Raw genomic sequence first — 12,506 nt, 5'->3', positions numbered from 1 at the left:
TAGATCTAACATGAATTGAGGGAAGTACGGTGGGTATTTCTGATCATTTGGTTTCGACCTTGGACTTCGTAGTGACAACTTCAATAGTGATTTGTAGTAGGGATGAGTGGATTGGATCCGAAGTACTGTTTGAGAGGTAAGTGTACAATCTTCACTGATGGATCCAAGATGGAATCTGGCACAAGTGCCGGGGTTTATTTGGTAGATGGCAACATAAATGTGTACTATAGACTTCCGGACGAATGTAGCTTTCTTTCAGGCGGAGATCCTGCTAATATGGAAATTCGTGGACATTATTAAAACACACTATACCTACTAGGGGGTCGGAAATAACAATTTATGTTGATAGTCAGGCAGCTCTTAAAGCTGCAGTGTAAAACGTTACATTTTAGATTGGTAAATAGCTTCAAGAGGGAGCTGTAAGAGTTAATCAGGTTATACACGGTAACAGGGTAATGAGATCGCCTGGACCTCGAGCTTGATAGTAAGGTTGGTCCGGTAAGACCCCCATATAGACTTTCGAAAAATTCAAAAACTCCACAAAACGATACTGGCACAGTAGGCTGGACTGAAGTGTTTCTAGGACATTATGGCCGAAGTTAATTTCAAAAGAATACTATTAGGTCTGGACAAGGATTTTAGTAGGAGTGAAAACCGAACACTGCGCAATTGAAACCTTTAGGGGTAATAGGGTCGGCAACACACAGGATTTTTGCAGGTTGTGTGAGTACGAAGAGAAGCAGGAAACATCAAGGCATATTTTATGCAACTGTCCCAGAATACAGAATCTGAGACTGAAATGGATAAGCAAAAGATTCCTGGATGAACTGGGAGATGTAGTAGTGTGTAACTTAGGCGACATTCTGGGCTTCTTCAGGAGAATATTTTGGTTATTCAGATAACGGACAATTAGAGATTTCCCTTCCATGCCCACTTTCTTTCTTTGATCTTTTTAAGGAAGGGAATTCTCACTCTTCTTATCTTTATCTTATTTTTCTGTCTTCTTTTTATTTTTCCTTGTTCTTAAGGGAATCACAATGGACCTTTGAGTCTCCGAATGGATGTATTCCTTAGTATACAACCCTTTTAAACTAAACTAAGCACTAAAGGAACGGATGGAATTAGTTTCAACTCACGTGCGTAAAGACGAAATGTTGTTTTTGGGGGCTAGGCAAATAATTGACCGCTCGTCCTTGGGTCAAAAGGGGAGTATGTGCCAAAGTTCATCAAATTATCTTATAGCGCGCGCACAAAGTTTACATGGACACACAGACGGACGGACAGTTACCTAATCGACTCGGAAAGTTATTTTGACTTTAAGATGGATGTAGGACCAACATTTTTGAGGTTTACAAATATTAGCACAAACGCATAATACCCTAACCACTACTGTGATGTAAGGTATAATGATAGAGGCATTTGCTAAAAATTGGCTAAAATAACTTATTTTCTTTTAAATTTATAACAGAAATGAGGAAATATTTACTAAATATTTTGCCATCAAAAAATCATTTTCATGAAAATTTTAGATATAGACTATTAACATTTCTTGTTATTTATGTCTAGTTTTTAACTCAACCTCCTTAATTTTCCTTTAAATGCTATGAAACTTACACAAAAATCACTTACCAATATTAGATGTAAAATGTGATGTTTTCGATTGGTTACAAATTGAAATATCTTGTATATAAATGTTTTTGACTATGAATCTTGAAACTTGCTTAATTATTTAAATCTTGAATGTTAATTTTTCTTGAATTTTCTTTGGACTTGATTGAAGAAACTCAAAATTTTATAATGGTTTCAATTACCTGTGAATGTAAAATAAACAAAATAAGGTAATTATTAATTATCAATTTTATTATTATTATTATTTAGCATCATAATAGAATATAATTTTTATTAACTATGATTTTTTGTTTGTAATTTATTTTAATGTGTATGTATAAAGTATATAATTTATAAAGGGAAAACAAGAAAGAATAAAAATTATTGTTTAACTAAATAAAGTTTTTTTTGGATTCTTTGTTATTGGGTGAATATTTTTTATGAAAAGCACTAAAATCTCAGCTTTGGAATTATTTATTTTAAAAAAAGATAGCAAAACTAAGAATACAAAATTTTAAAATAGACGATTTTGAAAATTTTGACATACATATATGACATTGTTTCCAAAATAGAAATCTCGGGCAATTTTTTTTTTTTTTTTTGAATTTTGCTATTGTTTTTATATATATATATATATTTTCTGTATATATTAATTTTCTGTGTGTGGATAGAAACGACGAAACTTTTATGCCAATATTTATGTTACGAATTTTAAATTCTTACAACAAAATGTTTATGTTATTGAATTTATTTCAATATATCCTACTAAATGTTTAAAGCCATAAAATCTGATTAATAACTAATAAACTAATTGAAATAACCTACTAAATATTAATAAATTGTGTACGTAAAGAAAAGCAAATTTAATAAACAAATGCATGTTTGTATATAATATAAACGTACTTTTATGTAAGGAGAATTACATTGTCATTGAAAAATTCTTAATCGAAAAGCTATTGAATAAAAACTCATACTTAGAACAACTTTTCGTTAAAAATTTGTTTATAGAAAACTACTTTATTGGGAAATTTTTATAAAAAGGCGTTTCGTGAAAAGGCTTTCTATGGAATATTCTTCATTGAAATGTTTTTTTTTTATAGAAAAACTCTTAATTTATTTTTTAATAACAAATCTTTGATCAAAAAACTTTCCAGAGAAAAAATCTTAGAAAAAATGTCTCTATGAAAACACCTTATTGAAACGTTTTTATATAAAATAACTTCTCATTTGAAAGATTTCTTTAGAAACTTTTTATTCAAAAATATTCAATTTAAAATTTTTGATCAAAATTTTCATTTGAAGACGTTTTCATATCGATTAAAAAAAAGCGTTTCGTTGAAAAGTTTTCTATAGTAAAACTCTTTACTGAAAAGTTTTCTTTAGAAAAATGCTTTATTAAAAAGTTTTTTTTTTTTTATAGGATAAATGTACGTACTTGACGGAAAAGTTTTCTTGAGAAAAGCTTTTTATTAAAAAGTTTTCTGTCTTTAGAAAAACTCTTGGTCAAATAGTTTTTTTAGAAAAACATTCTATTCATAATTCCACTATAGAAAAAAAAATCTTCATTGAAACGGTTTCTATATAAAATTCTTTATAAAAATGTTGTATAGAAAAATAAAAAGCTTTCTAGAGAAAAGTTTTCTTTAGAAAAACTCCACCTTTTTATAAAACATCATCGTTGAGGTGAAAATGTTTCGAACATTTTTTATAACAAAAATAAATTTTAGAAAATTACGAAAATTTTTCTATAAATTGAATTTTAATTTTTATAAAAAAGAAAAACTTTTCTTTGTAAAAGAGAAAAAAATTTTAAATATTCTATAAAAAAAAATTAAAAAAATTTAATTTTCTATAAAAAGAACTATTTATAAAAAAAATAATTTTAAAGCTTTCTTTAGAAAAACTTTTCTAAAGAGACGGATTCTATAGAAAAGCGTTACATTGATAGGTTTGGTATAGAAAAACTGAAAGAAAAGTTTTCTGGAAAAGAAAAATTTATAAAGAAAAGCAATATATTCAAAAGGTTTTTCATTAAAGTACGTTCTTCTAATAGATTTGTAAATAAATTAAATTTTAACACATTTGAGCAAAAAAAAGATAATAAACTTGTTATTTTATATGAAGCCTAGCATTTTTTTTTTTAGTTTTTATCATATAAATTTATCATCTAGATTAATGATTCGTTTATATTATTTATAGTTTAAATTTGGACTTAATCATGTGTTATGTATGTAATTAGCTATGGGAATAGAAATAGATAGTTTGATGTTTATGTAAATAAAAAAAAACCGAATATTTAATAAACATATGACGGCGTTTTTACTGAAGTATAAAAGGGATTAGTTTTATCAAAATTGTTATATGCCTAAAAGACAATACTAATTTTTGAAAAATATTTCTTCTTAATATTGCTGTTGTTATTTTTGTATAATTTTTTTATTATTTTATATACCAGAGGATAAATGTACGTACTTAATTTCCAATGTTAATGTTTTTTGCTATAATACTAAACATCATTATATCATTGTAATCATATTCATTGTGTTATCAAAAGGCCTATAAGTTGAATGAATGTTAACAAAATACTATTATTACCATTATTATGTTTTGTATGAAATACTTGGAAAGAAAACTGCTTCACTTTATGTATGTATAAATTTTGTGGTGTTTGTTAGTTGTGTTTGTTTCCCTTATAAACTTATTGTTATTTAATATTTATATATATTTTCTTTAAAGAAATGCTGTTTCTTTTTACTGAATATGAAGTAAATTCTTGTCTTTGTGATTAATTTTATGTTCTTTTTTATGTAAAGAAATTATTGTGGCAGTTATTATGTTTGTAAATTTAAACACAAGGTTCTACATAATTGCCAGGGAATAAACCAGTTACACCATCCATAACACCCTCCCACCAACCATCATCGTTTTTCTTTAGAACATATAATACTGAACTCTCCTGAAAACTAAGTTCATCATCTTTGTCAGCATAATAATCATAAATGGCCACAACTGGAAAGAAGGGGTAATATTATTATTTATATTGTTTATCTTGTAGGTTACTTTACCTTTTTCTATATAGTTCTTGGGCACCCATCCTGGCAAATTTTGATCATCGGGCACTATGGGAGCTAATTGTCCCTGACCAGCTGAATTACGTGGTCTTCCAAAGTCATGATGCTCTTCCTCTGGTGGTGGTGGCGGTGGCAAGGGTGGTGATTGTGAGCCGGGTCTAGCAAAGTTTAAGCTAAAATGATTTCGGCTACAAGAAGAAAAGTTTTATTGATAAAATATTTATTAAAAAAAGTTCTATATACATATAAAATAATTTTTTGAAATGGTTGATATATTACAAAATTATGCAGGGACGAATTAACTGTGTATAACCTTCACCTTATAATGTAATATGTAAAAATTTTTTCTTCGTGGAAATAAATATGTAAATTAGGAAAAACAAAATAAACTGTTATAAATTTGTTTAGGTTAATTATTAATAAAAACAAATATTAACTTAAATGGAACTACCTAAACTATAAAAAGCATTTGTAAATTTTGTCCCCTCCCTTATTTTACATTTTTAAAATGCTATTCAATCACTGCCTATTCAAATGTAAAAATTTTGCGTCTAATTTAGAAACACAAGTGGAAATGTTGTAATATTTACAAATGGATCTGTGTATGTATATAAAACTTGTTTTAGTAAAAAAACCTTTTACCCAAATCCCTTTACTATCAAAGGCTTTAAATATTAAAAAACAACAATTTCTTTACCTGTTGCCATTTCTGCAGCATTGTAAAGAAGATTTTAAAAACAAATTAAACATATAAATAATATATTCACAAAATAAAAAACAACTTACCTATTATGATTACGCCCCAAAGTATGCATGCCAATGTGACTCTGTTCGGTGATCTCATGTTGGGAAACTGTCAAGGGAGAAGGTGGTGCTGTTGTACACATAAAATAATACAAATACAAAGAAGAAAAAAACAAAAGAAAAACAAAAAAGTTCATCAAGTCAATTACAATTAATTGAACATCTTTGACTGATTGTAAATAATAAAAGAAAAAGGAAAAAAAAACTAGTTTTATAAAACTTACGTGGCATACTATTACGATCATCGTATGTAGTGGGTGGTGGTGGTGGCAAAGATTGCATCATACCAGCTGAGGGTAAATTAACATGAGTTGCAATCTGTTGGCTTGGCGGCATGGGAAGAGCACTGTAACCAGCAGCACGTTCATTATTAACAGAACTATTTGCACCCAAACCAGTACTACTGACACCGGTGGCTGTAGTACTCGAAGAGGCCGAAGACAAACGTTTTGGATGACCAATGGGATAGTTGGGTGCATAGTGTGAGGGTACTTGCGGTGGATTGACCACCGGAGGTGTACGATATTCGCGTGAACTTTTACCCAAAGTACCGGTATTACTCACAGACTTGCCCAAAGTGCCAGTATTGCCACCACGTGACATTTGGGGCGGTGTGGGTGGTTTTGTGGTAGGTGGTGGTCCCACTACCGAAGGTTGGGCCAAGGATTGAACCGATCCATGTGAAGAGCCACGATGTTGTTGTTTAGGATTACGATTCATTTGATTGGTATTGACACTATGGCCAATATCATCCAAAATCGAATAATCAATAGCCTTGCGCACATATTTAATGGGCTTTTCCGGATTGATGGGCGCCACAATTTTAAACTGACGAGTGCTAACTTTATTGGCGGTAAGGACACCAATTTCTCTGGAAAAGAACTATTTTGAGAAAGATTCATATGTAATTTTTTTTAAATAATTACCTCCTGGCCACCTTCTCCTTGTGAATCTGGACCGTTTGGGCTATATGATTCATTTGTGATTCCATTTCACTCAGCTGTTGAGCCTGCAACTCCAATAGCTGCATATAACTGTAAGCCAGTGTATTAATTTGATAAGCTACACTGGCCAACGATTGTGTGGTGTAGTTTTTGGTGGCTTCTAAAGCGGCCTTCTTATTATCGGCTCTATAGTAAGTGTCCTCACAATAGTCGGCCACCCTTTCCAGATTGGTATAACTGTCGCGTAGACTTTGACGTCCATCGGGAATTTCAGTGCGTATTAGTGATGCTAATTCGTCCATTATATTCTCACCCATGACCATAACACTATCACAAGGGTTTTTAAATTATCTTTTGTTTACTAGCAGACCTAAAAATAGAAAACAAACAAACACCCACGCTCAATACAATGTTTCTATATAACAAATTTTGTAATAAATAATAAATCCAAAGACAAAAAACAAACGGAAACAAACAATTCTTAATAAGAATAGCGCTGCCTAGGGCGGTGACTAAGAACTGATGCTTCGCAGTCGTCATAGACTGCATATAGCAAAAACTACAAAAAACACAATAATAGTGTATATTTAAGAAAATATAGGCTAAACATTTAGCAGCAGCAGATCTCTGTCAGCGCAAGGGTGCTACCTCACACAGAGCAGCGAAAAAAAACTTTTAGAAAAATTATATTTTATGCACTTTAAAACTTATATTTCATAGAAAATTTTTTGTTTTCTTTTAACACTCACTTTATTTAATTGATTTTCGCACTTTTTCGTTAAATTTTTAATTATTTACTAAGATATTTGTGCAAAATTTTAGGAAACCTTATTTTTCACATTTTCAACGTAGCAATTTCTTAAATGACATCTGCCTATCGATGGCAGAGTTCAAAGTCTGTTAAAATTAACAACGGCGTTTGGATTTCTGTTAAATACAACTCTATAATGTTAAGTGAGGCAATGTCGTTGCTAATGCAGTTCTCGATAATTGTATTAATAGAACCGTTATTTTTAAGCAAAAAGTAATACACATATTTCGTAAACATATATTATTTAATAGGGCCATTTTCCAAAAGTCTGAATGGAATAGAAATTGAAGTGAATAAGATAGACATTTTGTGACGTATTTCATTCTTTATAGCAGTTCGCACTCGAAAAATAGCTTTAACACAATGCTTCGAAATAATGGTGTTTAGTTCACCCAAATACCATCTATCTAATATCCTTAAAACTTTACATGAACATTGCTAGGAACATACATAAATATGTATGTAGTAATTAGGCTTTGTTCTAGAAACAATAGATAGATAGAGTAGATAGATAGATAGATAGATAGATAGATAGATAGATAGATAGATAGATAAATAGATAGATAGACAGGTAGGTAGATAGATAGATAGATAGATAGATAGGATAATAGATAGACAGACAGATAGATAGATAGATAGATAGATATATAGATAGATAGATAGATAGATGATAGATAGATAGATAGATAGATAGATAGATGATAGATAGATAGAATAGTAGATATAGATAGATAGATAAATAGATAATAGATAGATAGCTAGATAGATATATAGAAGATAGATTAGATTAGATTATAGCTAGATCAGATAGAATAGATAGATATATAGCTAGATAGGATTCTAGATATATATACAGATATATAGATGTATATAGATATAAGATAGTCTAGATATATAATCGCTCGATAGATAGATATATGAGAGATCGCTCGCTCGCTCGCTCGCCTCGCTCGCTCGCTCGCTCGCTCTCGCTCGCTCGCTCGCTCGCTCGCTCGCTCGCTCTCTCGCTCGCTCGCTCGCTCGCTCGCTCGCTCGCTCCTCGCTCGCTCGCTGCTCGCTCGCTCGCTCGCTCGCTCGCTCGCTCGCTCGCTCGCTCGCTCGCTCGCTCGCTCGCTCGCTCGCTCGCTCGCTCGCTCGCTCGCTCGCTCGTCGCTCGCTCGCTCGCTCGCTCCTCGCTCGCTCGCTCGCTCGCTCGCTCGCTCGCTCTCTCGCTCGCTCGCTCGCTCGCTCGCTCGCTCGCTCTCGCTCGCTCGCTCGCTCGCTTCCTCGCTCCTCGTCTCGCTCGCTCGCTTCCTCGCTCGCTCGCTCGCTCGCTCGCTCGCTCGCTCGCTCGCTCGCTCGCTCGCTCGCTCGCTCGCTCGCTCGCTCGCTCGCTCGCTCGCTCGCTCTCTCGCTCGCTCGCTCTCTCGCTCGCTCGCTCGCTCGATAGCTTGATAGATAGATAGATAGATAGATTTTAATTCAAAAACATACACTCCCCGAACAATTCAGACGCAGTCAGGTTTCGATTCCCGCAAGAATACATTTTATTTTATTCAAATTTTCACTTCTATTAAATTGAAAGGTCTTCATTCCAGCACGTTAAAACATTTACTCAAAAAAGTAATATATATTTCATTTTATAAAAAAATAATACAAAATTCTTTGTAGGCTATAACATAATACATCGCTCATTTATTACAAAACTGGCATAATTAAAAAAGTGGTTTCGAGTTAAATGGTATTGAATGTTTAATGACTTTTTACCATTTTAAAATATATTTTCAACAAATCAAGGGACTTAAAAATTGAACCTGATTCAAATAGTAGCGGTTAATTAATATCTTTCTCTTCTGATATGAAATTAGTTTCGATCTCGCACCAAAAATAACACATGTATTTTATATTTAACAAAACTATATGAAAGACTTTAGTATGACGCATGTTTGGTTGCATTCAGTTCAAAAAACTCGAATTTTGGATTATGCCAGTCTTGTAGTAATATGTACGTATTGCTTAAATTTATGTTTGTAATAATATTTTATCAACTAAATCCTGGTTCAGTTTAAGTAACAATATATTTTCTATATTAGTTGAACTTAAGTTTGTATTGCGTTTCATAAACGTCAATGGCCAAGCATTTAAAGCTCTATTAATTGTGACCTGTGTAGCAGGAGCTGCCAAAGCTATTTCCGCTATTTTTGCCAATATAGGATTTTTATATTTTACCACTTTCCAATAATCCAAAATGTTAGCATTAAAGGGTAGCCTTTCATGAAATTGTAATTTCTCTAAAGCTTCATTTAGCCATTGGCCGTCCATTATATTTAAAGATGCTGGTGGATAAACTGTAGGCATTTCCATTTTTTCTAATATATTCCTCTCTAATTTCTCATAGCGATCTGTAAATTTTGTACATAAGCTCGAAACATTTTGATTATTCTCTACTGATTTTAATTGATTGAATATTTGCAGTAGTTCAGCCTATTAATGTTGAAAATTAATGAATATAATAATTATTTACTGATCAATAAATAACTACTTACTATTGCTGTTTTCTTTTGCTTATTTTTGAAATGTATAGTGTCTGCATGACAAAATCTTGGATCCAGATATAGGGCTGCCAAAAAGTTTTTATTTTGAAATAAATCTTCTTTTCGTTTACGTAAAGATTCTAGCAAATATAAGGCTAATTCATTACTAGTAGCTAACTCTTCCAATTCCAACTCACACATTAGCCATTCTCTATAGAAATCCCCCATTATAAAATGTTTATCGGTTTGCAGCATTATGACCGTGTTAACAACTGGTCTAAAACTTGCTTCAAATTTTAGAACAAAAGTCCAATCAACTTCTACCATTAATTCCATATTATTCTCAATTTGGTCACGTATATTCAATAAAGATTTAATCATATCATAAACGGAACACCAACTGATGGAGCTGTCAAGTTCCGGTAAAGGTTTTAGATTTAAACCAGGCATTTGCAAGCGTAATCTTTTAACAGAATCACGACTTTGACTGATATTTTCATTTAACTGTTGTATTATATCACTTGCGGCAAAATGTAGAGCATGTCCGGGAAATCGATCACACAAATGTTGGCAATATTCATTTGTAGGAGGATAAATATAAGTTGCATCTTTTTGCGGCAAATTTTCTACCACGTTCTCATTTATGTGAAGGGAATCTCTGACATAGGCATTGTCCTTGGTTGTAGAAAGTATCTGGTTAATATCTATCTGATAGTAATCCAAAGTGGTTTGTATCACTTTCTCTAAATAAGGGGACACGTTATCATTTGGTAATTCCAGAGCGCTTAGTGTAAATACCTTGAGTTCAAAATCTTTAATAAATTGTATATTTATTAGCATTACTTTACTATCTTCTTTGATAGCCGTATCGAGTTTAAGATATAGTAATCTATTGTCTACAATTTTACTAATATCCTGCTGTAATTTACATGCAATTTGATCTATATGTTCTCCAACTGTTTTCAAATTACATTTAAGTTTAAAATTTTGTTTCATTGCTGGCAAGGCTTCTTGGAATGTATTGCCATCTTGAAATTTGTTTAAGGGTATATTTAGTAGTGTTTTTGTTTCAATAAAAAATTTTAAAAGCTCCTCCTGATGACATGAGTCCAAAGCAGCTATTTCTATATTATTAATATATGTATTGGCGTCAGTCTGTTGCAGCGAATATATATTATTAGTTTGAGTTTCTTTCGTTTCTACTTTAATTTTTTTATAATTTGAATTATTTGCTGGAAGTGCCTCTTCTTCCCTTCTTTTTGCAACTGCATTTAGAGGTTTATATTCAACATCAATTTGCTGGGATTTTTTATCTTCCTTATTTCCACTTGCACTTATTACCATATCGTGGATTTGTTCATAGTGTCTTTTAATATTACCCATAACATTTTTTAACTTTTTCTCGCAAAGCAAACAGTTAGCATATTTGGGGTCTTTCAAAATCCTTACCATTTGTTTGGGATCATAGATTTTGAAACGTCCCATTGCTTTCACGTTTTACCAAGATACTTTGAATGTATGATTTATTTTGTTAGCAACAAATTATTTTTTTTAATCTTAATGCTAATAATCTTTATAATATATCTATATTTGCTTGTTGTTTTAGAGTTTTTTGAAATAAATTTTAAAAAATTTTAGTTTGTTTCTTTTCACATTTAGTTTGATTGAACAGCTGTATTGTAGTGTTAACAACTCTAGATTTAAGAACTATTCCAAAAGGGGAAAATAGATGTTCCAAATATGTAAGTGGGGAGAATTCACAATAGCATATTAATATATAGATGTTCTAAGAAAGAATGCATTCTTTTTATAGTTAATTGACCTTAATTTTTCATTCGGCTTAACATTTTTAACATATGCATTTAAAATTTATTTTTCTCGATATAAAAAAACTGAGATCTTGCTTCTTAAGCTCAATTTTTATTATTTTCTATTGAAAAATGAAGTACATATTTAAATAGATATAATTTTAATTTCCAAACAGTAAGTTCACCAGTTCAGAAATAATTGTGCAACGACATTAAAATAAGTATGGGTAGATTTCAAAAAACACCGAAAACAATTTACTTCATGTTGTTTTCGTTCCGGACCAAATGAATGTTTCTTGATTTTTTTTTCGATGCCGATTACAGTATATACAGTGTCTCTCATAAGTATTCGAATTTAGGTAAACTATGAAAAGAAACCAAATTTAATAATATATTTTGTGTGCAATAAAATAAATTAATTTGTTATATTGTCTAGACAGTCCTTAGGTTTGATATCACGCTTTTTAAAACTTAAAAAATTTACATTTACTTTAATTAAATTAGCTTTTTTTAAAAAAGTCCATAAAATTGTCTCACAAAAGTATACGAATTTTTCCTGTATTTCATATTTGAGCATATTATACGAAACACAAATTTTAGAATCGAATGGTTTTTATGCTTTAAATTGTTTTTTAAACGATCCAAGATATATTATTGATATCATTATTCTGTCGCTAATTCAATATATTGGAACTTAAGTCCATTTTCATAATACTAGGGTCAAAAATTTTCGGGGAAGTTTTCTTGTATATATTCTTTTAGATATCAGCTTTTATATATTTTAAGTTTTCAATGTATTGTGGAAGTGTACAACTCCAAAACATGCCTCGAAGAAACACCATTCAATATGGTAGTATCATTATTTTTATATACCAATGACCTCCAGGCTGCATGCCTCTATATCATTATGGTCTAACTCAAAAATATCAATATCTCTTTAAATATTG

At 31.2% G+C, this 12,506-nt stretch overlaps 3 protein-coding genes across 4 annotated transcripts in view; all 3 read right to left on the bottom strand.

The window, feature by feature from the left end:
* The window catches only part of LOC119601622 (SCF E3 ubiquitin ligase complex F-box protein pof2), a 37,366-nt gene extending 35,561 nt beyond the window's left edge, over positions 1-1,805 (bottom strand). The window contains exon 1 of the mRNA XM_037952663.1: positions 1,630-1,805. The gene's annotated coding sequence lies outside the window, so the exon portion shown is untranslated. The remainder of the gene's footprint in view (positions 1-1,629) is intronic.
* A 2,211-nt stretch (positions 1,806-4,016) lies between these two features.
* Positions 4,017-7,345, bottom strand: LOC119601626 (abl interactor 2). 2 transcript variants are annotated; one of them, XM_037952668.1, is made up of 7 exons: positions 7,177-7,345; positions 6,410-6,797; positions 5,708-6,354; positions 5,466-5,553; positions 5,377-5,388; positions 4,674-4,867; positions 4,017-4,617 (listed from the first exon to the last, which is right to left on the bottom strand). In XM_037952668.1, exons 2-7 carry the CDS (start codon positions 6,748-6,750, stop codon positions 4,454-4,456), a joined length of 1,446 nt encoding a protein of 481 aa, XP_037808596.1. In that variant the 5' UTR covers positions 6,751-6,797; positions 7,177-7,345; the 3' UTR covers positions 4,017-4,453. The 2 variants fall into 2 exon arrangements, with proteins under 2 accessions (XP_037808596.1, XP_037808598.1); XM_037952670.1 differs by lacking the exon at positions 5,377-5,388.
* A 1,893-nt stretch (positions 7,346-9,238) lies between these two features.
* On the bottom strand, positions 9,239-11,433 carry LOC119601633. Its single transcript, XM_037952689.1, has 2 exons — positions 9,764-11,433; positions 9,239-9,701 (listed from the first exon to the last, which is right to left on the bottom strand). Exons 1-2 carry the CDS (start codon positions 11,234-11,236, stop codon positions 9,240-9,242), a joined length of 1,935 nt encoding a protein of 644 aa, XP_037808617.1. The 5' UTR covers positions 11,237-11,433; the 3' UTR covers position 9,239.
* Positions 11,434-12,506: the final 1,073 nt, after the last annotated feature.

Source organism: Lucilia sericata, unplaced genomic scaffold (assembly GCF_015586225.1).
Source record: "Lucilia sericata isolate MDLA Ls3-8-SP2 unplaced genomic scaffold, ASM1558622v1 Contig000179F_arrow, whole genome shotgun sequence".
NCBI lineage: Eukaryota > Metazoa > Arthropoda > Insecta > Diptera > Calliphoridae > Lucilia > Lucilia sericata.
Note: the sequence above shows the minus strand (reverse complement) of the source record. Positions and strands in the feature narration are given on the sequence as shown.

Coding starts and splice junctions, on each gene's coding strand:
- LOC119601626 (XM_037952668.1), bottom strand. CDS start 6,750: ATGGTCATGGGTGAGAATATAATGGACGAATTAGCATCACTAATACGC. Junction 6,355..6,409: donor AAGGAGAAGGTGGCCAGGAG/GTAATTATTTAA, acceptor GTTCTTTTCCAG/AGAAATTGGTGTCCTTACCG. Junction 4,618..4,673: donor CAAGAACTATATAGAAAAAG/GTAAAGTAACCT, acceptor CCTTCTTTCCAG/TTGTGGCCATTTATGATTAT.
- LOC119601633 (XM_037952689.1), bottom strand. CDS start 11,236: ATGGGACGTTTCAAAATCTATGATCCCAAACAAATGGTAAGGATTTTG. Junction 9,702..9,763: donor AGCAAAAGAAAACAGCAATA/GTAAGTAGTTAT, acceptor CAACATTAATAG/GCTGAACTACTGCAAATATT.